Source organism: Pezoporus occidentalis, unplaced genomic scaffold (assembly GCF_034315485.1).
Source record: "Pezoporus occidentalis ecotype Australia unplaced genomic scaffold, CSIRO_AGI_Poc_V1 ctg18, whole genome shotgun sequence".
Lineage (NCBI taxonomy): Eukaryota > Metazoa > Chordata > Aves > Psittaciformes > Psittacidae > Pezoporus > Pezoporus occidentalis.
The window spans coordinates 11,157,755-11,183,401 of record NW_026913640.1 but is presented as its reverse complement, the minus strand read 5'-3'; the positions used below and the strand labels follow the sequence as shown (position 1 = coordinate 11,183,401).

Below are 25,647 nucleotides of genomic sequence, written 5' to 3'. Positions count from 1 at the left end.
AAGGAGGTTTTAACTGAAGGTAATATACCCATGCCACATAATGAGGAACAGTCACAGTTCTTATATGATTATCATCAGTATCTTGGAACTTGATTACTTTGGTCTTTAGCTAATTCTTAATCTCCGCCTTGGAGTGGTGAGACACTTAGAGTAGCTTGGTACTCTGTTCTCTGAAAAATGAGGAAGAAGTTACTAAATGTGGTTTTGAATGTCTTTAACCCAATTGTATAGAATGTAGGGTTATTTCCCAATGTAGGGATTTTTATTTTTTTTTTCTGTTGGACAGTTCCCACATAATTTTTACCTTGTGGTGTGAATACATCGGATTTGTGGCTTAAGTCTTTGTTTCTGTTGAAAACAAGCTTAAAAAAAACAAAGCAAAACAGATAGTCAGATGATAAGTGCATGCATCTGTATTCCTGTAATTTCGCTGAGATGACCATGACTTTCTGTGAATACAATGAAGTACTCTAAATGCGGCACAGATTTGGTCTTCAGGAAGAGTCCAACATGAAGAGGATAGTTTGCAAATCCTGAAAATACAAAAGGAGTGATATCAGGAAAAGAAAATCCCATGATGTTTACTTAAAAGATGTTTATTGCCTGTTCTTTTGAATACCTTGTTTCCTGCTGCTTCTCTTTTTTTTTTTTTTTTTCCACTTTGTTGGCAAACCCAAAGAGTGTCAATCTAGTACAAAATTTATTTTTTAAACACATTCAGGTATCCCATACATGTAGTAACTTTTACTGCAAGTTACACTGTTGTGGAATTTGGCCTGTGACATTTATGGGAACTAGCATTTGGACATGTCTGCTGTTATTAGGGCTGTTGTACAAAAGCAGATTCTTAGGAGCCTTTTCAGGATGTAGATGGAAGTTCCCAAGGATGATGTAGGCATTGGCACAGGCCTTCTTAACATTAGGAACACATTTTAATTATTCATCTTAAATGCATCAGGGTAGAATATCTGTAGCTGACTTTGTAAAACTTTGACTGTAATAAAGCTGCAGGACAGAAAACCCTTGGAGTGCAAAGACACAGTGTAATGGAGAAGTGTGATTTCTGTGTGAGAACATGCAATAAGATATGAAGAGTTTTTTTTAAAAGAGCATCACTTTCAGATTTGGGTATTACTGTCTTGAAGCATAAAGACCTTTTCTGGTACCAGGTTTTAGTGGCATGAGACCACAAGTTCAGTTTCTTGTGAGTTTCAGTAGACATGCAAGCTGGGAGCGTGCCTGGAGCAAGTTACAGTACCAATGAAGAAATTTGCTATTCAAACTGAATGTTGCAACTTATCCTTAATAAATACTAATAAATTTTAATCTATTTCCCTAGTAAATATTTTATAATTTTTGTCAGCATGGTAGGTTGTGGTTGTTTTTTTTTTCATTTCTTTCTTACACAGATACCGACTATCTTGGATATTAAGTAACTGTGATCATTCCAGGGTGGAACAGGGCTTTTACTCTTGCAGTCCATTGAATATGTCATACAGCTCACCCAGATAGTTCTTTTCTACCAGGAAATAGCTAATATTGACATACTGGCATTCTGATAATGAACTGTCAAAAACGTCATGAATTCTAAAGGGAAAAACCTATGCTTAATCTATGGTAAGCATGTTTGATCATGTTTTACGTGTTCAGTTGGCAAATAAAGCATGCCATTTGAAAATTAAATCTGTCACTTCATATCATTTAGAACTGATCATAAAACATATGCAGTAGCTTTTTAAACCATACTTCTGATGTGCCAAAACCATGCCGTACACGTTGTGACCATTTTGCAGTTGTGAAACTCTATGAAAGATATGCAAGAAAAAGTTGCAGAGATGAACATGCAGCCTGAATGTTCAGCTTTTACTGTAACTTCTTTTTGTGAATTACTTTTTCATTTGGTACAAAATTAGTTGCTGTACACTTCCAACCCAGTGAATGTATTAAACATTTTTTGGAATTAAATGCACTCAAATTTTAATTACATCAGATTTCAAATATTGGACCAATTTCCTGTCCCATGAGTGGTTCCAACTGAAGTCAATATGAATATTTTATGAATTATACAGCAGGATTTGTCCTATCTTTTATAACTAATCCTGAAAAAAAAAAACAAACAAAAAACAAAAGCAGTATTTCTAGAATTTCTCTAGTTTTTATTCTGTGAAAATGCAATGCAGAACATGGACCTTGTAGTGACTCACCTGTAATGTTTCAAAATAATGACAGAAAGGAAAATGCCAAGTAAATTAGCTAAATCTTTTACTCCTAAGTATATTTTAAAAGAAATAAATACTAACAGAAATAAAATTAAAATATATGCATATTTAAATATATGTCTAATTTGGTTTGTATGGTATATTTTTGGCTGTCGTATTTTAAAATTAATTACTGAATACCCGTCTGAAAGCAAGCTGACTTATTTTCAGACTGGTAAGTATTTTGAAATGTCTTGTTGACCAAATTAAAAATAAAAGTAGGAATAAACAACTCTCCCTACCTCCAAGTCGTTTTGGTTTCCAAAGACACATTTTTGCAGACTTTTTCTGCATTCATACTTTGTACTGTACCTAGGACAATGAGGCCTTTGAGCCCAACATTATTTCTTTAAATAGAAACAAATATTCCTAGTAGGGTGCCTAAAATTTTATCCACATTCTCTACCATAGGGTGTATTGTACAAGCCTATCATCTCATATTTCATGATAGTTGTCTCAGTATCAGAATAACCTTTTTAATCATGAAAATGAATCAACACCAGATTCTTGCTGGAAAAGGACTTGTTCATTTAAACTACCATGCAGATGAAAGCTAAATAGTGAATATTAACATTTTCTGACAGATATAAAACCTTAAAGAAATATCTGTCAAGTAATTATAACTCTCTTTCTGGCACAAATACATTCCTAAATTAAGCCATTAAGGTTTTTTTAAGTGTTCATTCACTGATACACAAGTCAAGATGCCATTATCAATAGAATGCTAAATGTAAGTAAAACTGGTATCTTGTATTTTTCCATTAATAGATGTTTTATGTCTGCTTTGTTATATTAAGAAAAAATCTCTTCTTTGTGTCTGTCACGAACAACCTTGTTAGACACTTACAACTTGGTGCTTCAGAGCAGTTCCAGCCCACAGAAGCAGCCTGGCACTGGGACAGAGGTCTCTGTGGAGAAAAAAACCACGCGTGAGTGCGTTGCATATTCACACCCTCCTTCCAACTGCAGCAAGGTCTACACACAACTTCTCACAAGGTTGTTTGGTGTAAAGGTCCCGCAGTGTGTAAATATTGAGGTTTTTGTCCTTGTATCATCTCCAGTGTTAACAGCTCAGCAGGGAAACTCCTGCTGCTTATAGCTGTGCAAATTGTCTCTCATGAACCATCTCATAATGGACACAGGCAAATGTCCAGTTTCTGTAATAGTGATATTTGTTTATTTGTAATTAATTAGTCTGAGATCTGACTCAGTGATTTGGAACCTGATTTAGCAGGTAACTTTAGCAAGAGAAATGAGGTCACCCTGTCTCTCATACCTTGGGACATCATACCATATACATCCCAACCTGGACTCACAGCCCAAACCTGCTGTGTGAGTGTCCCTTTGGGGTGCCAGTACCCATAACTTCTGTAACACAGGAAAAACACGGTGTTTTTAAGGAATTTTATGAAATTTTACAGCTGTAGCCTGGTCTCCTGGAGACACTTAAGGATCCCTAGCAAAGGAGCTGGGTGTGTTGTCTGCTCCCTTCCACTCTGCTTCCGGAGAAAATGCCCTCAAGTATTAATTTTAACCCACTGACCTTTTTGAAATAAAGTTTCAGCCTCAGTTTGAAAAGGCGGGACATCACTGCGTGAACCAGCCTGGAAAATCCAAATCTACATTGTATGTCTTTAGGAAACTAAGACAGTTGAGGTAATTTATAGTGTTCAAGATGCTCTGTTATGAAATAATACCTCGTCAGTCACATTAGAAAGGGCAGTGGAAGCAGAATCTAAAACATACAAAAAAGCATTACTGGGCAGCAGTTTTTTCAAAGTACTTTTTGAGCAGTGAGCATTGGCAGAGCTGTTGCAGACATCAGTTTGTAAGAAAATTCAAGGTAAATTGAATGATACTATATACTTAGATGGATTATCACCTCCTGTGGCATTTTCAGAAATAGATTTTAATTTTCAAGTACAGCAGTGGGAACTTCAAAAATTTGGTGAAAGTGGGATTTTTCTAGTTTTACACCAGTACAACTGAAATCAGGCGCTATTTACTATTTTATTTTCCAATTAGGTTACAGTCTAAAATTCCAAACAAATATTCTAGGACTTACAAATTATTTTATATCTGTTGAGCAGTTACTTCTCATTCCTCTGATATGGGAAGTCCCTCTGTCGTATTTTGATTTTTCACCTCCTTAAGTTTTGGCAGCTAATTCCCTCACCCTCTGCAGCTTCTTTGGATATTCTTTTATAAACTGCTTAACCACTGAAGCAAAGATTACAATAAAAGTTTCCCACCTCTTTGATAAATATTCTTTTTACCATGCTGCAGAGTCAAATTCTCTGTCTTTTTCTGCCTCGGAGATTATTTTAGCATTGGTTTTATGCTGTGGAGCTGCTCCAGATGGAGAGACGAGGACTAAACCACCCAGGGCGCTCTCAGTCCTAATGATCATGACACAGTGGACTCAGGGGCATTCAGTGACACACACAGGGTCCTGTGCTTTCTTAGGGGGGTGGAGGGTATCTTGCTACCACTGCTGTCCTGGGTAATAGGCAAATAGCAGACCATGCCTTTTGTTTCTATTCACGGAGATGCCCTAAACAGAAATACTTAAGAAATGTCCATTTTTATTAGATGCTGCTTCTGCTTTTTTGAAACCTCTGTCATTTTTTCTTCTGGCAAGTCCTATGCAGAAAACCTCATGTTCATTAAGACTCAGGATGTCACCAGAGTGCACTTTTCTGTGAATAAACAGCTGTTCAGGGAAAGAAAAATACCCAGCTCTAAAATGAACAAAGTTCTTAAGACCATTTGCTTTCAAAATGGTCAACACCAGTGTCATTGTATAATGAAACGTCACAGGCACTTAACTTTTATGGAGCAGTTATTGACTGGTCACTGTGTTCATTTTCAGACATTAATGCCAAGGTCAGTTAAAACTAACCAAAGTCCAGATCAACATATATTGAATACAAAAATCTTGCCAGGATTTTATCACTCTTTTCTATCCTGGCCGCCTTTCAGACAGGCCATCCACAGCTTTTAATGTCTGTATTATTTTACCTGTTATCTTTTCATTATACCTTGCCCATTTCCATGTTTCCAGCTAAATGTCAGTTCCTACAGCTGAGATTTAATTTGAATTGTTAAATATATTCATTCTACCAGAGCTTTGAACATGAGTTTATGATTACTTCTTGGAATATAGCTTGCCTCAGTGGGATGTAATAAATTAGTCTAATCATATGGTGAGTACTTACTTCATCCTTTGTTTGTTCCTGCTAGGAACTGAAATTGTCTCTGTAATTGTATGCAAATCCCTTCACCAGAATAATCAAAGGAAACCTATGTGTAGCTGCCTATCCTCCACAAGAGAGGCATAAAAGTAACCTAACTTTTAATTCTACTTAAATGAAAGGTTGTATCTTCACATGTAAAATGTAGATACAGAACAGAAGAACTCGAATTAAAAGGCATGTGAGTAGCAGATACTTTGCTAATACTGCAGGCTGCTTTTTTAGATATGCACATATATATATATATAATATTCATATATATATGTTAATAATGTTCATGGCATCATGGTTTAATCCAGAAAACCAGAACACACAGCATTGAACATGAGAAATAATGTTGCGATTTTTCATTTTAAGCAAGGGGCAGTTTCTTCTCCCCTGAAAATACATGAGGCAGATGATAAGAGGTTTTATGAATAGCCTTCAGAATGTGCCTGTTTCCCTCTACTGCCTGCAGAAGGATACTGGAGTAACTAGCTCAGATTTAGCCATCAAAATTTCAGTTGAGATAAATTCTTCTCCAAGTATCTTACTCCAAGGCATGTTTTATATATTGGCCTCAAATCATTCTGATTTGCTTCTTTGAACTCTGTCAAATATTTTAGCATTAATTTTTTAAATGTGGACACCAAGAAGAGATTCAGTCATGTAGGAGTAGTCTAGTGTCCTCTGTAAAGATCATAGCATTCTTTTAGCCTTTGTCTTCCCTGTTTCTGTATTCAAGTATCTAGATGTTCCATTAGCTCCTACTCATAACATCGCTGGAAAAGATCAGTTCTGTGTATCTATGGCCATCATAGGAATGTCTGTGAAGGCACTCACCTGAGGCAAGGTTATTAGGTGCCTTTTGCTTCATCAGTTCTTTTCAGAGACGGGATGAGAAGTGGGAGAAGGGGGAAGAACAAGCTCAAACAATCTCTGTTCATTTGCCTGTTTTAAAAAGCCTGTCACTTCTTTGCATGCTGTTTTGCACAATTAGCATAAAGTATTTACATATATACATACATATGCGTGTCTATTTGTATGTCCATATATGTGTGAGCATTTAGAAGAACTTACTAAAATGTTTTCTCAATTTTTTTTTTTTCTTGTAGGATTATGTTCTTTTAAAGAAACTCTGATTCTATGCCATTTTCGGGATTTAGTTCAGACACTTGCAGTCCCTCAGATGAAGTGCAGGGGAGGTGCAAGATTACCCAGTGTCATAGGATCATAGAATCATTTAGGTCAGAAAAGATCCTTAAGATCATCCAGCTACAAACCCAACACTGCTAAATCCACCACTAAACCATGTCCCTAAGTGCCACATCTACACATCTTTTAAATACCTCCAGGGATGGTGACTCAACCATTTCCCTGCTCAGCCTGCTCCAGTGCTTGGCAACCCTTTCAGGGAAGAAATTTTTCCTAATGGCCAGTCTAAACCTCCCCTGGTGCAACTTGAGGATGTTTCCTATTGCTTGTCACTTGGGGGAAGAGACTGACACCCACTCCGCTACAAGATCAGGTATTAATAAGCCTCTTTTTGTCCAGACTAAACAACCCCAGTTACCTCAGCTGCTCTTCATCAGACTTGTGCTTCAGACCCTTCACCAGCTTTGTTGCCCTTCTGTGAAAATGCTCCAGCACTTCAGTGTCTTACTTGGCATAAGGGCGCAAAACTGAGCACACCATCTAAGGTTCAGCCTCACCAGTGTTGAGTGCTTTAGTCTTAATACCCTCTGATGTGGTTCTTTTGGATGTTGTTTACACAAAGGTGTGCATACAATTGTATATCATCACAGGGCAAATAAAATCCTATTAAATTGAGAGTAGAGAGGTAATTTGTTGGGAAGCAAGCAATTTATAGAAAATAGCTTTGTGCCAATGAAGATATTGTGTAAGAAAGATAATCTATTAGCACCAAAATTACAGACTGTAGGTTTTGTTGAAATGAATTTTAGCTTTAAGGCATTACACTAGAGAAGAAAGTTTAAGCTACATGTGCGAAAGCAGCAAATATTTGCAACTAAGTTGGATATTTGTGAAATAAATAGAAGAGAAAGAGAGAAAAAGAGTAGTAAGTAAAAATTTTGAACAAAATGTATTTTCTTCTAAAATTAGTTCACTTTTTCATGTTTTCTCTCCTTTTTTAAAAAATGCTGATACACATTAACCCTAATGATAGGCCCAAGATGACAGATAATTGGTTATTCAGAGAAACTATGTAGCCTCTATAGTTCCCTTACAATGCTGGCCTGACAGAGAGCAAGCCTAACACCTGTTTTCCTCCGCACCCCCCTCCACCCCCCATCCTTCTTTTCCACTCAGTGGCTTACTTGTTGTTTCTTTTAAGGTCATAGGTTCCATTATCACTGTAATTACATACCGTTTATGATTTAGCATTGAAGGTTCTGTAGGAAAAATTTGCTAAGAGTGTGGCTTCCCTGCTGCTTGTAAACTTCAGAGGAGCCGAAGACTCCACCCCTGAGTCAATTCTAGCTGAGCCCTTTGGCAGAGCTAAATAATAGACAAATAAAAGCAAAGAAATATAGAGAGCTTACAACAGACTATAGGTTTGGACTATAGGTATAGACTATAGGTAGAGACTGTATTCTATAGGTACATATAGACTATAGGTATGTGTAAATATACATTTGGCATATACACATATAAATATATATTGTACATGTGCTTGGATGTATTTATCTCTATGCATGCATGTCATAAGAAGGCTTACTGGACTTTGATGTTAGTTTCAAGGCATTTAGTGAAGAAGGAGGGGTATTGGTATCTGAGAACTGAAAGCACAAGCAAAAATATTAGACTGCCTTCAAAACTAGTGGTTTTCTTCAGTCCCTCTCAAGTTTACACTTATTTTTATCACTTAGTATTTTGGTGAGACACCTTCACAGCATATTTCCTATGAACGTTTCAGACTCTGAAATGCAAAGAAGGGGAAAAATATTGCTACAGAGTGAGCGTAGCATAAATGGGGTCTGACATAGCCTGAATCTTTGATCATGAGTTCCCACTGTGGAGTAAGCCAAACCTCCTCCCATATGCTCAAGCGAAAGCACATAACTTAACTTACATGGCATTAAGACTTTTTTTTTTTTTTTTAAAGGCAATGATTGAAATATATTGACAGCTTTTTCCTCCTAGGAAAGCAGGGTTATTAAATACTGCAGATGAAGTTGCACAGGTACCAGTCTCTACAGGATTAAGGGAGAGAAGGACAGAAAGTCTGACCATAAACCTTGTTTTGGAGCTTTCACAGCACTGCGAAAATATTCAAGGTCATAGATCTCAGGGAGGTGAGAAACATGAATTCAGATCATAAAGGTAATTTCCTTTATCATCAAATACTCTGAAAACTTTGGAGTAAAATAGTGATAGAGGAGATGGCCAATTGCATCCATTTTCCCTACAGTTTTGTTTCAGAACCATCTGTTATCCTCATGATTGATAGTATAGGTGACAATTCACAACCTACATCATAACATATATATTTGAAAGGACACAGAATTTGGAAAGCTACCTAAAATGAACCATGGATTTTTTTCAGTAAAAATTATGTGAGATAAAGCAAATTTCCTTCTGTTAAAAGTAACAGGTTTTGTAGACATTGGGAAAAAAAAAATAGGTGCTTCATTCTAATATGTTTTTTTACACAGCTTGCATGATTTTTTTTCTAAATGAGTGTATTAGGTTTGCAGGCAAGCTTTTGGGTGGCTTCTGTGAGAAGGTGCTAGAAGCTTCCCCCATATCTGATAGAGCCAGTGCCAGCCGGCTCCAACATGGACCCACCACTGGCCAAGGCTGAGCTCATCAGGGGTGGATAACATAGTTAAGAATGGGGAAAGGAGCAATTGTAGCTGGGGAGAGAAGTGAGAATGTGTGAGACACTGCAGACACAACTGCAGACACCAAGGTCAGTGCAGAAGGAGGCAGGAGGTGCTCCAGGCACTGGAGCAGAGATTCCTCTGCAGCCTGTGGTGCAGCCTGTGGTGCAGACCGCGGTGAGACAGGCTGTGCCCCTGCAGCACATGGAAGTCCACGGTAAAGTAGCTCTCCACCTGCAGCCCATAGAGGACCCCATGCCAGAGAGGGGGGATGCCCCTGTCCTGTAGGAAACCAGCACTGAAGCAGGTTTGCTGCAGGACTTGTGACCCCACAGGGGACCCACACTGGAGCAGTCTGTTCCTGAAGGACTGAACCCCATGGAAGGGACCCACACTGAAGCAGTCTGTTCCTGAAGGACTGAACCCCATGGAAGGGACCTACTCTGGAGCAGTTCATGAAGATCTGCAGTCTGTGGGAAGGACTCATGTTGGAGAAGTTCGTGGAGGATTGTATCCCATGGGAGGAACCCCACGCTGGAGCAGGGGAAGAGTGTGAGGAGGCCTCTGAGGAGGAAGGAATGGCAGAAATAACGTGATGAACTGATGGCAACCTCAAGTCCCCATCCCCCTGGGCTGCTGTGGGGGAGGAGGTAGAGAAACCAAGGGTGAAGTTAAGCCCAGGAAGAAAGGAGACATGGGGCAAAAGTGTCTTAAGACTTAGTTTTTATTTCTCATTATGCTACTCTGATTTGATTAGTAATAAATAAAACTAATTTCCCCAAGTCAGGTGTTTTGCCCATGATGGTTAACTGCTAAGTGATCTCTCCCTGTCCTTATCTCAGCCCATGAACCTTTTGTCAACACCATCCAGTTAAGGACAGAAGTGATAAGGATGGGCACAAGTGAAGCCATCACAATGAGCTAAAGAAATTTTGTATTGATGAAATTTCTGGATTTGTAAAATGTTGGTCATGCACTTGAACTGAGAGAGAAATATATGAGGTGCACTGTCAAATGAGGAGGTACTAAGTAGTGATCCATTCTGGCTGAAGTTTTACCCAGCGTCTTTTTTGATGACTTGGATGAAGAAATGCAGAATACATTTGTTAAATTTGCAGGTGATTACAAAAATTGGAGGATTGTGTGTACTTTGGAATACTTTTTAAAAATATGTCACACTTTCACCAATCCAATTCAGGAAGGACTTAGATCAATTGCAACATATCCAGGGAAACCAAGGAAAATTGTCAGAATCTAGACTAAAACATGTTCCATGAGGAAAACCTGACAGAATCATGTTTCAGCAAGAGAAGAGCAGACAGAAAGGAAATGAAACAGCAGCCTTCAGTTATGTAAAGGAATGTTTTAAAGAAGAAGGGAACAAACTGTTCTCTAGGTCTGTTAGAGATAGGACAAGAATGAGTGGATTTAAATTGTGCCAAGGGAGACTTAGGCTTGACTTTAGGAAACATCTCCTAATGATAATTAAGCCATTAATATATTACGTAGGAAGTTACAGAATCCTCTTTAGAGGTTTTTAAGGACAAAGAAAGATATCTGTACAGAACAATTTAAATATAATTTATCTGTCTTGGGGGATGGAGGGATAGAGGTGAATAGATGGGATTATTTCTTGAGCTTCCTGTTTTATTTCCCAATCTCTGTGTCATTTCTGTGAATTAGACCCAAGTAGGACTCAGAACACAGCTATAGTTCTAGCTTCCATTCTGTTGTCTAAATTGCCCTGTTTGTATGTGCTTTCTGTTGAATATTCTGGGTCCATCTCCAAATGCAGGGAAAATCAGGCATGTGAATGAGTTATCATATGTCAAAGGTTATACAGTGGAGCTTATAAATCTTATTGGTTGTGTTTGAATTCTTGAAGCTCTTAAAAAATTTGAAACAAAAGCGGATATTAATTAAAAATGTATTAATCATGAGGAAAGGTAAAATATACTTGAGTTTGAGTGGTTTTAGTTATTGGCTGAAGGCAAAATCATGCATCACTCATCCTATAACTTTCTTGTATGTTTATGATCACTGTAGTGTCTGGATTCATCTTGCCAAGATTTGGCTAGATAAATAGTAGATATTTTTACTAAGCCTCATGTCTAGACTCCTTCAGTATTCATTGGAGAAAGAGAAAAGCACCTCTGAGATAGATATCTAAGACAAAAAAAATGCCATTTTATGGGATGTATGTCTCTCCTTTTAAAGTTTGGACGATTAACTTAGACAACTACTTTACAGACAGCTAGAGTTAAGTAACGTTAATCCAGTGGTGAATGTCAAATTTATCCATACCAAATGATTTGTTTATTCTTCACGTCTGCTGTGTGTTAGATCTACAATGAATTTATTTCATGTACTGATCCCAGTATGAATTCCAATAGATAGAAGTAGATTGAAGAAAATAGCTCCACCGTTTCAGTGTCTGTGACTGCTGGGATCATAGCTATTCTTGGGAATGGGATCAATTCCTATTTGAAGGTTAATTGCGCCATAAGAGAAGAGAAAAAATTGCATTTCAGTAAAATACAGTTGCATCCTTTTCATCATAGAAAATTAATAATAAGTTAATTCCCGCACAATGGTTCCAAAACAGGAATTACTACTGGGAGTGCTGCTGTTTGGAGCAAGCAGTCGCTTTGCTATCTGTCTCCTAGCAAGAACGTCAGGAATGATTGCTTGTGCTTAGAGGAGTGGGGAAAATTATTTTCCAGAGTGAAAAGACTGCTGGAAGATGAAAGTAACTGATATTTAATTACAAGGCTGTAATTGATCACTTTAATATTTCCAGTGAAAGCAAACAAGCAAGCAAGAGCAAAAAAAGTAAAAATAAAAGGAAAAGAAAGGAAACAAGCCAACCATGTGCATTCCAGCTGAAAAATAAGTCAAGAAAATGCTCCTCTATCTCTTTAGTTTGTTCTGAACACACTGAAGAGATTTGGATATCAGATTTTAGTTTTCATTTAAATGGAAATAAATGAAATTAAGTCATTGACTGCTGAAACAAAATTGGATAGGGGCAAGCGTGGCTGGTATAGCAGAGGATAAATAAAAAAAGTGAAAGGCCACTGAACTTTTAAAATCAAAAAGATTACTCATTATTTCGATTACTTGGGTGAGGGATGATTGTATAAAGGGTCCAATTACGGCAGTATTGCAGTGACTAGGAAGAATCCTAGACTTCCAAATGCCTGCACTTACAACATGTTCTTAAATACCAAAATTGCTCAAGTGATTTACACTCTTTGGCTTCCAGAAGGCACCTAAGTCTCTCTGAAGAGGTACTAAAATCTCTAAACAGATATAAGAGCAGGTGCACATCTGGCATTGTTTTTTAAGTGGCTGATGCATTTTGCAATGGAAAAAAATCCCATGGAGTGTGGACTGAGGGGAGGAAGGTTAAAAAATATCTGAGATGTTATTTGTAATGTATTTAGGTGTAGTATCAACCCAAATATGTAGACTTTCTGCAGTAGACATCTCCAGCTTTCATTTTACAGGAGAAAAATAGAGTAATTTTCATTTTTATATTCAAGTTTTGGTTTTTGTTTTGTTTTGATTTTCCAATATGGTGACAGTGTGGTATCTTTGGGGGAAAAAAATACAAAGAATTTTAAAAAAAGTAAAATAATAGTAGTGTTAGAGCATCACAATTCCACATGACCAGAGAACAGAAAAGCAAGAAGAGAAGGCAAACCCAGGGAAGTGTAAAGAAAATAAAATCTTTTCAGATTTTGCCGGTTTCTGCTTTGGTTCCAGTATATTGAAGTGGAATTGGTACTACTGGTCCTGAAGAAGTTGTCAATAGTATCTACATTTGAGCAATTGTAGTCCCATAAACAGGAAGAAGAAGCTATTCTTGCAAATATTCTTGCATATAGCATCCTTCAGGGACTTAATCCCTGTTTGCAGGCAGTCATATTGGTGTTTTATCTTGCTTATAGATTTGCTAACAAAAAACCTGAAAACACAACCCAAAATCACAACTAACTAAACAAATAAACAACAAAACACACTCCAGGTAAGACCAGGAGCATGTTGATACAGACTTCTAGGCTTCAACTTGGTATGTTTGAGCATGATAATTTGTATTTCCTGAATTTTCTGATGAGTTAATTATCTGCATTTTAAGTTTGAATTTGTTGGTGAGAAAGGGTGAGAACTTACCTTACTCTTTTTTTTTTATTGGCTGAGTCCTAAACATTGATTTTATATCTCAGTTGATACGAGTTAGCCTGGGGTGTTGTTTTTTTTTAGTTTGCTTTTATGCAACAAATAGTATTCCAACATACATGGGATGGAATGTATTCCAGAAAATGAATCATTCGTCTGTCCGTAGCATGACTGAGGATAAATAGCAGACAACCAGAAAACAAATAACATTTAGACAACAGCTGTAAGATTTATGTCTGCTGTCTTGGGCCAACATCTTTCTGAAGTGTAAGAATTTTGTCTAAATAGATATCCTGCCCTCAGTTTCTGAGAATTACCCTAGGTTAGTTTCAGGAATTTTGCCTCATGAAATGTTTGCTGCACTACGTATAACTAATGTTTTCCTCTGTCAGCTGTAGCCAATTATTTTGAGCAAATAAGCATTCTTCTCTGTACGTCTAATTTTTGTGCCAACTGAGCCTATGAATGCCTTTATTCGTTCTGTGTAAACTCCACCCTTAACAGTCTCTTATATTAAACACTGTTCTTGCACACTAAATAGATGACTGTGCCACTGACGGCTTGCACAGGAATTCTGAACTCTTCTTATGGAGATGTTGCACCATATCCAGTTAATACCATTTAGCTGTATTATGCTATATGCGAAAGACATGCTAACATGAATAACCACATCCAAGTGCCAGCTACTGACAAGATTTTACAGCAGCTTCAAATGCCTAAAAGAAGGCAGTTGCTAATGAAATGTGGCAAGTCAAACCTTGATCCAAGCTAGAATAAAAGCTTTTCTATTTAGTTGTCTGATATTTGTCATGCTTTATGCTGGGATAAATTCCCAGTTTGATCAAAACACATCTTAGTAAAGTTGTCCAAGCAAAATGCAAAAGGAATGAAGGGATGTCAATTGCGGTTTCAAACACCATTCATTCTGAATCAAAGAAAATGTTAATTTATGTCAGGAAGCTGAATTAAGTAAACGTCGACTGCCTTTGTAGCAAAGATCAAGTCAAAGTTGCAGTGTAAATGAAGTAGGAACCCCTGTAACACTGGAGTAGTTTTAATGTATATCTATATATGGAAATTAATAGGAAGTGAAGCAAAAAATACGATGTTTGGGAAAGAATCTTGTCATGATTTGCAGAGATAATTACAGTCAAAAAGGAGATTGAATATAGCAACAGGAAAAGCAGAATAATTATGCAGCAATTAACAGGAAATCTGTATGGTTCTTTGAAAAAAAATAACAGTCATTGGGTTAAAAATATATGCTGAGTACAGAAATGTTTTAATACTCAATATATCAAGCATTTTAATTCATTTCCTAAGATAAACTGTTACATAAAATAAATGTCTCATTTATAAGATAAAATATGTTATGCATTTTACATATTCTCTATAAATGTTTTTATTTTTATCTTAAATGTCATCTGCATTGAAGAAAAAATAATAGATGTTCATTTTGGAGTGCGGGTATATCATTTCATAATGATAAGGAGATACAGATCTTAATTTTTCAGGGACTGCAGGTGTCACAGGAGTCAGCAGAAAAATAGCTACTCCTAAATTTCCTCTCATGTGTCCTAAAATCTTCATATTCTGATAAAGCTATTGTCTGCTTTTATGTTACTGAAGGCAAAATGAGGTATTGTAGGTCTTCTGATAGTTAGCAACAGCACACTTCCTGAAATGTAACTTAGAAAGAGTCCTCTTTCAGTCTCTGGGAATGCCTGATAGTGCTTTTTACAGGGAATCTGTCGCACGGCGGTATCTTCAGGTGCATTAGAATGACAGCTGGAGGTAACTGCACTCAGGCATGGGACCCTCTTGTTGAAGTTACGTGTAGTCTCATAACTAAGGATAGTTTTCATGAGGTGAATTTTTTCATTTAAAGCTACTAGGGAAAATTCATCCAGATAACGAGTAAAGAGCCACAATAGTTTGTGTTGTGACTCTAGACAGGGGGACCTTGTCTGAATTGCATAAATAAATGAAAAATGAATTCTTTTTAAGAAGCATTAAAAAATCCTTGGATTAAATGTTGTTAAAAAAAAAAAAAACAGCAAACAAATAAACCCAACAATAATAAAGAAGACAAAGCATTTGAATATCTAACATGATGCTTTTTTAGTATGCAAATACTTATGATGAATGAGTAGGCTCATATTTTTTCTTTGCTGTATTGAACTGCCCAGATACAGAAACCTGTGCAAAACCAGTCTGAGAAGCTGAATGCTTGACTGGAAGAGTTTGTGTTTGTAAGTCATATGAAGATTATCTATAATGCTGAGAATCCTTCCAAGCAATCTGATCACATCAATGGTAATTGTTAACTGCATACTGTGTGCTGATTATGGCTAGCAGCATAGGTAGAGATACAAGCAGTCACTTATTCTTTTCCCTGCAGGAACAAATATTAAGAGACATAATATCGATTAAGGACAGTTCCTATACAAAAGAATGCATTGATTGTGTTACTAGTATATTGTATCCTTTTCTTTTAGGTTATTCAATACTTCAAGCTATTATGGAAAAAGCAGGACAAAATAGCTGGCAAGTCAGTGCCATCTGTGTGGAGAACTTTAATGATGCCAGCTACAGGAGGCTTTTAGAAGATCTGGACCGAAGGCAAGAAAAGAAATTTGTAATAGACTGTGAAATAGAGAGGCTTCAGAATCTCTTAGAACAGGTAATAACTACTTCTGATGTCACTGTAAGCACATTACTGAAACGCCACATGAGATACCATTGTGCATTTAGTTTTGTTTATTTTTGCAATGGAAATGAGATTGATTGCTCTTTCTTTTTGTTTTTCTTCAAGGGCCTATATTTGTACATCCACTTGCCTGCTCTGTTTTCTTTTCCTATATAATTCTTAACAGCTAGTGCATCACTGCAGTGACCGCCCCTCCCTTTCAGACTCATCAGGTCTGCAGGTGAAGGGTGCCAGCAGTCAGGGCAGCTGGATGTTTAGCCCCACATTGCAGCACCTATACACCTGATACATGCTGCATCAGGGTCTCAGGGCTGGCGGAGCAACGTGGTGTTGCTGAACTGGCAAGATGTCCTCAGTCCATCCCTTCATGGGGTGAAGTGGGGTTTTTTTGGTGGAAAAAAGCATCTATTTTTTTGCGAATAGAGAGTAATACTGACTCCAGTATTACTTTCTATTCACCAAATAGAACATATGGTGAACAGCTTAACATCTTTGTCAGCAACATGGACAGTGTGCTGTGTGTGCACCCTCAGCAAGTCTGCCAATGATACCAAGCTGTGTGGTGCAGTTGGCACACTGTTGAGAAGGGATGCCATCCAGGGGCACTTTGACATGCTTGAGAGGTGAGCCAGTGTGACACTCATGAAGTTCAACAAGGCCAAGTGCAAGGTCCTGTATCTGGGCTGGGGCAGTCCCAGGCATGAATACAGGCTGGGTGGAGAATGGATTGAGAGCAGGCCTGATGAGAAAGCTGAGGGGTTGTTGATTGACAAGAAGCTCAACAGCAACAGTGTGCAACTGTAGCCCAGAAAGACACCTGTATGCTGGGCTGCATCAAAGGAGTGTGACCAGCGGGTCAAGGGAGGTGATTCTCCCCTCCTACTCCAGTCCTGTGAGACCCAACCTAGTGTACTGCATCCAGCTCTGGAGGCAACAACATAATAAGAAGGATGTGGACCTGTTTGAGTGAGTCCAAAGGAGGCCACAGTGATAATGAGAGGGCTTGAGCACCTCTCCTGTGAAGACAGGCTGAGAGAGTTGGGCTTGCTCAGCCTAGAGAAGAGAAGGCTCCAGGGAGACCTTGTAACAATATTCCAATACCTAAAGGTATTGGAAGGAGACCTACAAGAAATCTAGAGGGGGACTTCTTAGAGGGGTATGTAGTGATAGAACAAGGGGGAATGGCTTTAAACTGCAAGAAGGTAGATTTAGATGAGATATTAAGAAGAATTTTTTTTTTACTGTGAGGGTGGTGAACAAGTTTTCCAGAGAAGCTGTGGCTGCCCCATCCCTGGAAGTGTCCAAAGCCAAGTTGCATGGGGCTTTGAGTAACCTGGTTTAATGGAAGTTGTCCCTGCCCATTGCAGGGGGGAAGGAAATAGATGAGGTCCCCAAGCCACTCTGATTATGTGAAATGGCATAGACAGTATATTTCTAGTCATAAAATGCTTTAAAATTTTTAATTTTAAATATTTAAACTGATAGTTTTATTACCTTAGCAGACTATTTACGAACATGAAGAGCAGTAGAATAAAGGTGCTATTGAACTGGGAAGAAAGGTCGGGTTCTTCCATCAGTTATTTATGAAAAGCTGCTATTAGATAACAAAAAAACTGGGCCAGACAGACTGGCTTGTGCTGGGTAGTACCTACATGAGTATATAAAGTGAATATAAAATCCTGCTGCTGTGATGTGGCAAATCTATCTATATAGCGCTTATGTACAAGCTCTTTCTTAAATGATGGAAAAAATACAGTAATGCTTTGAAAGGAGAATTTTGTCAAATGACGGGAAAATAACTTGGGGTTAACTAGCTGCTTCCTGCCTATTCCCACATCCTATGCTGATGTGCTGGTGCCAGTGCACCGTTCAGTACCTGCTGCTGCTGCTGCAGGAATTGCAGGGAATGAATGCCATCTGCTGGTGGTCCATCCTCCACCACCGTTCTGTTTCTCTGATAGCGCGTTAATTTTGAGGATTTTTTGCAAAAACGGTCATGATGCATCTGCTACCAAAGTCACGGAAATACGAAATGTCTTTTGTGGTACAGAAATGCAAAAATAATATTTATAGAAATATATACGTCAGTTTTGCTTTCACTGGCAGAAGATAAAGAGGGAAACTGAGAATTAATAGCATGGCTGATTTAACAAGGACTTTTTCTATGACTGCTGCCAAGAGAAGAATAGATAACACCATATTGCTATACATATTCTTTTGGCCATTTTTTTGATTCTGAATGCCATTATGTTTTAGCACATGCTCTCTACAGCTTATAATGAGATCCTCCCCCAGTTCAGCCTGTGTGGTAGTAAAACAGAACACCCATTTGAAGGCCTTTTAAAATACACTGAGAAAAATAATTTCTCAGGTCTATGTGTGTGCCCACATGTATGCACCTGATTTCTTTTACATGGCATACAAATGTGACTTAGATAAAGTATGTTATATTACCATAAGTCTTGAGATACACCTATCATCCTGCATAGGTGTATCTACTGAGAGTCCACTCAGTTTCAAACCAAAATGAAGCCATACAGTGCACACTTACATTTCTATGATCTCAGCTGTACATTTTATTTGCTACCAGGAGCTCTCACTTGTTCTCCTTCCAGATTGGCACCTGCACAGTCAGTTCATACAGGACTAGATTTTGCATGTCTAAAATAGGTACTTAATGCAGGCTTGTTAAGTCGTTAAAATGAAGTGCCTGGCCTCAACAGTCTGAATCAGATGTGGTGAGTTTGGTTAACACATCTACAGGGCAAGCACAAAAGAGGCCTCTTTCCATTAACAGCGGCAGGAGAGTGGAGGGTAGGAGTGAGCACCTAACTTCAAAGAATGGTTTGAGTTGGAAGGGACCATAAAGATCATGTAGTTCTAACTTTGCAACATACTTGTATCTTTGTTAGTGGTACAAGCACTTTTTGGAATTGATTCATCTGGCTTTTACCCAGGAAGTGACCTCTTCTGTACTTGTGCTGGTGTTTATTCACACCTAAGTGTAAAGCCTTTGCCCTTAACTCTATGCTAATGAAGTGAGAGAAACTGGTTTGTGTTTTTTTTCTAATAGTGACTGCCCATATATATATTTATTTACACTTTAACTAATTAAATTGTAATTCATATATTTCAGAATATTTTTATAATTATCCCAGATCATATGAATTCTCTTCTTCCCCAGCATGCATGGTGATCTTCTCCATCCTTCCAAAGAAAGGTCACTGTACAAGCAGGAATAGCGTTATAGCCAGGCTACACGAAGTATGCATAAGAGCTGTAGCTTTTCTGTCCGTTGCAAAGGTCCTGCTCTTCCTAGACAGGCTGACATCCAAGGAGGGCTAGGGTGCTGATTTGGGGCTCCAAATGAAAGCACTTTGCTTTCAGAAAGAAAGTACTTCTTAAGGATGTGCAGTCAGAAACAGTCTCAGACACAAAAACATTTAGTCTGCCAAAAATGGGATTGAAGCAAAAAGAGTCTAGCCCAATGTAAAAAAAAGCAAAATAACAGCCATTTTAAAATATCAGCCATTGACTTTTCACCTTTGCATGAAATCTTTAATAACCTATAGCAAGACAGGTAAGGTGGCTTCACAAATGGACTAAAAGTTGGCATGCTCTTCCTTGCATACACAGAAGAATTGATTAAGCTTCAGTGATTCTAATTAACTCAGCTTCTTTCCTGCCTAGTTCTCCTGTAATTGAAAGCCTAAGTTCTGACTATACTGTAATACTTTGCAATGTACAAGTAAATGTTCTGCAGAACATTTAGGAAAAGTAATTAAATCTCAGTAATGAGACCGTAACTCAAACTGCTTTGCCCTTAAATCTATGCTAATGAAGGGAGAAAAGCTGGCTTGTGGGCTTCTTCTCAAGTGATTGTCCATATATATGCACATTCACACTTCTCATGACTGTGGACCTCAAGCAGTGAAGATTGGAGACTTTTTCACTGGCTGTGCTCAGAAAGTGAGCTCATGGGCTGCTCTCCTACCCCCACCACTTATCTGACCTGGTGTCTTCTGCTCTCTGTCCTCTCCCAGCTGAGAAAATCAGCAGCTTGTTGTTTTCTCACTTCTTGTGCAACTCTCACTGTTTTCTATTTCTTTTTGTATCCTATATTTTCCTTAAGTTCATTAATTTTTCTCATTTATTTTCTCCTCTCTATGTGCCTTGGTGTGTGTAGAACCTGCCTTCACACTCAATACCTGAGGCTTGTCTTCAGTGACAATTTTTCTTCTGGAACCCAGTGACTTACCTGAAATCCAGGCTCCCCCTTTTCACAGCCCAGGATGAGCATTTTTGATCACATAATTTTCCTTTCGGGTTTTTATGTTGCCATGGTGGGGTTGATGTTTTGGGCAAGGGCCAAACCTGTACTTCTTGTAAGGATGAAGTATAGAAAGGTGGAGTTTCATTTTCAAATTTCTGTTGTAGAAAGGAAGACTAGGGCCAGCATTAAATTCAATAGGTGCATTCAGCCCGAGTGTTTATATTTGATTTTCTTGGATTGCCCCCTCCTGTCTTAGCCTCAGAAAAGGTTTCAGATCTTAACTCTCTAAGGCTATGCAAAGACTTACAGGGCTGTGATGGTTTTCTTAATAAAGCTCTGCTTCTCTTCTTCGGTCATGCTCACCCACACAAGACAATACAGTCTCCAGTAGCAACTGGAGATATTTGGGGTGATAGAACAGTCCCCAGTAGCAACTGGAGATACTTGGGTGTGATAGGATACCTTCTGCTTGGATTCTGTATTAGTACAGAGTTGGCATGGCTCAGCAACAAGCCCTGTTTAAGCACAATGCTGGAGCAAGACACTGATTTCTGCAGGATCACAGAGTTGTTGCTTCAATTCATCAGTAAGACAGACAGTGTCTTCAGCCTATCTGAGTCAGTAGATCTCCACCTACTCTCGAGAATCTGATGTAACTTAAGCATGCCAAGATAATTTTAGCTCTTTTTCGCACTTCATTCTCGAGATGGTGAAAGAACACCCTGCCTCCTTAGTATCTTAAGGAAAACCTTTTTGTTAACCTGTGAGTGAAGTTCCTCTGTACTCCTCATGTAGACGTTAACATTCTGCAATCCCAGGCTCTGAAAGACAAGCCACAAGCATCAAGACTTTTGCCGTTTTGTTTATTTGACACAAGGGGCTGCAATGCTTGACATGACCACTGCTGCTCACCCCCAGAAATAGCTGTACTGCAAAACACAGTTTATTGCAAAAGCAGTAAAATGAAGAGGGAATGTGTCACTGCCCATGGCAGGGAGGTTGGAACTAAATGAGCTTTATGGTCCCCTCCATCTCAAACCGTTGTATGATTCTATGATTTTATGAAGGTCTACTTCATGTCAGCTTCATCCAGAACTTCCAGAAGATGTGTTTCCATTTTGGAGAAATCAATTCTACTTAGTTATGTAGGACTGCTTATGCTTAACAGAATGTTTTCTAGAACTATGTAAGCGATCTCAAATCTGATGAATTGTCTCCCCGGTTTACTTCCCTGGCTCTTTGTTTCATCTGCTCAAACACAGCCATAATAAAAATATGCCACATGGTTTAAATAAATAAATAAATAAATAAAAACCATCAAACCCAACAATGATAGTCCTTTATTTGTATTGCATAAATGACCAGAAACAAGACAAACAAGACAGAAACAAATGAGATAAAGCTCCATTTTCCTACATGGATGAAATGGTTTTACCATTCTCTTTCCTGCCTACTGGGGCAAGGTAGAAAAAAAGGAGATAAGGCAAAGACAGAAAAAGATAAAATGACATCTCCACAGTTTTATATAACAGATATTGCTTATATAGCAGAATGCATTTCTAGTGATTCATACTCTTCTGTCACGGACTGTTATGTCCTTGTTTATCAACATCCCTTTTTTCATGGCAGTTTCAGCAGGTGGTCTTTTAAAAGCACAAAAATATTCTGTTTGAATCAAAGAATGGAAGTTGGTGAGAGAGACAGAAAATTCTCTGCTTGTGCGTCTCTTCTTTCCAAGTTGTGTTTCTAAAGTGCTCCACTGAATTCAATGCAAAGAACTTTCTGCTTAAGATGAAATGAAGACTTGAAACACATTGTAATGTGATTTCCATTTCCTACCAACTAATCTGCTAATACTGGCAGCAAGCAGCACAGCATCTGAATAGTCCAGGCCAAAGTCATGTACTGCATATGATGCAGCAAGGATCAGGCCCATGTGTTCCTCTCACTTTTTACCAGTTTTTTCTTTTGTTACTCTTTCTTTGAGTTTAATTTTTCTTCCTGCGGTCCAAAATAGTGTATCTATTTGCAGTTCTGGCTTATTCACCAAAATAAAAAGTCAAGTGTCAGCCTAAAGATAAAGGGTATATCTACCAAAATTAGAAAATCCTTAATCTTATTATGCATTTACTGCATTTTTATTTGAAATACAGAACACATGTTTCAAAATAAATATGGCTAAAAAAGAAATGTGGCTTTTTATTTATTACTGAGAAAGCCCAAACAAAGTTAATTACAGATGCCTATTTAAGCTGAACTTATGAAACCCCAAGTCAGGCTTCCAAGTTAACTTTTTTTTTTCCTCATATTATTTCTTCTCATTAGAATTTATTCACTGCTTCATTTGTATGAGTATAATCTAAAGCAATCCATAAGCTTCTTAAAACAGTAAGAAGTAAGGACTGATACACTCTTGTCATTCACAGGTTTTGTTCTTCTCTTAGACCACCAGTACTACCACAAGCACCATAAAAATCTCTTTCCTAAAAATGTACTACGCAATCAAGAAATAGAAATTACTATGGCTAATCCAGAAAGATGTGCAAGTTGACAGTACCCATGCATCAGATGGAAAGTGTAGTGTCTGGGTGCTTCTTATCCTTTTGGTGGCTCTGTTCACCCAGCAGCCAGTATCAATAAGGACTGTAGAGACTTAGTGTCCTAAATGTCTTAGACAATGTCTTAGAGGCACTGTCTTCCTTTCAAATAAAGCTGAAGTTGCAAAATGTGTTAAAAACTATTTTTCAGACAAGTCAGTAGCACAAATATGACAAAAAAGCAAAACACACACATTTAAGGAAATGTCATATCACCCTCGTCTGTCTTACTTGCATCTTGTTAGTTGGAATAATTTACCTTAGGTAAATGCATGTCATAGATTTCTTTTGTTGTTTCTCAGTTTGCTAACTGGCAAGCAAGAGTGAAGTGTTATAAATCAATGGAGCTGAGGTCAGACTTGAAGAATATCACAGAAAATGATTCTGAAGATTTCAGAGAAAACATATGTTACTTGTTCAACCACTATATTTGTTCTTTTTACTTCTTCAGACACTAATAATACTTATTACTAGAGAAGCAGACTGTCATTTGCTCAGCCAGAGCTGATCTCACAGCTATTACTTAAGTTTGTTCGGTGCTCAGAAATATGCTCAGATAATGCAATGAAGTCAATGCTCCAAATAGATTTTACAATTAAGCTGAAAAGCGCAGTGTAAGAATCATTTAGATCATGATGGGTAGTGTTGTTAGCTGTAAATACTTTTCTTTTGGCCCTTCATTGTTTTTTTATTTCTTTCTGTGTTAATCTCTATCAAAAGGACATTTAAAATTATAGAAAGAAGCTTTCAAAAACATAAAATGCTGAAGTTGGAAGTTAACAGTTATGGTCCTATCTTTCTTTTTCTGCCAGAATTCTCATTTTCAGCACATATTAAACACTGCCAAGCAAATAAAGCACCAGAAAAAAATACTGCAGTCTTGGGGCTCTGAGATCTGTTTTTAGACAAATTTTGGACCTAGTTTTGAAATTCAGACTGTGAAGTACTGACATAAACAGTTCTATTCTACAACCAAGTAACAGAATAATTGGGGTTGAAAGTGACCTCTGAGGGCCATCTGGATACTCCCCCTGCTCACAAGGGCAAGCTTAGATCAGGTAACTCATACAGTCATACTTTGAACACTTCCAAAGATAGAGATCCCACCACTCTTTTATGCCCTGTGTCACTACTTGTCTACCTCATGGTAAAAATTAAAAAAAAATTAAAAAATTCTTATATCTAGCTGGAATTTCTTGTGTTGCAAACTGTGTTGTCTTTTGTCCCATTCTTGTGCACCTCCAGGAAGAGTCTGATAACCTCTTCCCTATCACCATCCCATCAGGTATTTATACATACTACTAAGATCTGCCTGAACCTTCTCTCTCCAGGCTGAACAGTCCCAGCTCTCTCAGCTTCTTTCATATAGGGGATGCTTCAAGCCCAGTCACCTTCATGGCCCTACTCTGGACCCACCCCAGTATGCCCATCTCTGTCTTGTACTGGGCAGTCCAGCACTAGATCCAGCATTCCAGATGGTGCCTCACCAGAGATGAGCAGAGGAGAAAGATATTTCTCTTTTGACCTGCTGGCAACACAGCCCAAGAGGCTGTTCACTTTCTTTGCCATCAGGGCACATGAGCGGCTCATGGTAAACTTGTCTACCAGAATCCTCAGGAGCTTTCATGCAAAGCTTATTCCTTTACAGTGTGTGCCCAGCCTGTCCTGCTGCGTTTGTGGAGTCATGGTGAGCATCAGGCCACAAAATAAGGCAGAGATCTACACAAATGAGCTCATTTGTTTCTCATTGCTCCATTGGCACACCTATATGCAGCTCTTGAGATAAAAATACTTTGTGAGTGGGTGAACTGTGTATCATCTTGTATTGAATCTTGCAAACCCATAATGTATTTGCATCAGAAACAGCTAGAAGGAATACCACAGTGACCAGATCAATCTCTGTGCTACTTGAAGTGACCAAATAAAAAAAAAAACCAACTCCATTAAACTGGACAACATGCTTCTCCAGTATTTTGGTTCCTCATTCTCTGCTACTAAATACTCTGCTACTTCTTCCTAATTCCTGATAGTCCTCTTGGGCAGATTTTTAACAGGAATTTAATTTAACCATGTCTCCATAATGACCTTCATGCAAAGCTCAGCGAAGCAAACTGAAAAACACAGACTAAATGTAATTGCATTTGCCTAGGACCTTTATGTTTACTTCTTTTTGAAAGAATATCACTGCTTCTAATTTCTGTTTTCTCAGGCTTTTTTCATATGCAGTAACATTTACAGTGTTTGTTTCTATATTTGTACACACGAATATGTACATAAACACATGCACATAGGCATATACAGGACTATGTAGCAAAAAATGTTCCTCCTTTCTGCAAGAATGGGAATCTATTTCCTTTCTTCTTCCATCTGTAGCAGCTCCATCCTCTCCCACCCGTTTCCATCTGACAAAGTTCAAACCTCAGCATTCTGTGTGTTCAAAGTCTTGCAAAGTGTCCACTGTGAGCAGCATTGAATTCTGCATAGTGAATCAGTTTTGCTGTCAGAGATCAACAGTCTGGCTCCTGGTCTAGCAGACAGGCTGATTCCAG

General features: G+C 38.1%; 1 protein-coding gene across 10 annotated transcripts in view; it reads left to right on the top strand.

Moving 5' to 3' along the window:
- The window catches only part of GRIA4 (glutamate ionotropic receptor AMPA type subunit 4), a 217,457-nt gene that overhangs the window by 105,734 nt on the left and 86,076 nt on the right, over window positions 1-25,647 (top strand). For all 10 annotated transcript variants that reach the window (XR_009964150.1, XM_062615344.1, XM_062615338.1 and 7 more), the window contains exon 4: window positions 16,017-16,201. Coding sequence is in view for 9 of the 10 variants with exons in the window: in XM_062615344.1 (XP_062471328.1) it covers window positions 16,017-16,201 (185 nt within the window). In the remaining variant the exon portion in view is untranslated. The remainder of the gene's footprint in view (window positions 1-16,016; window positions 16,202-25,647) is intronic.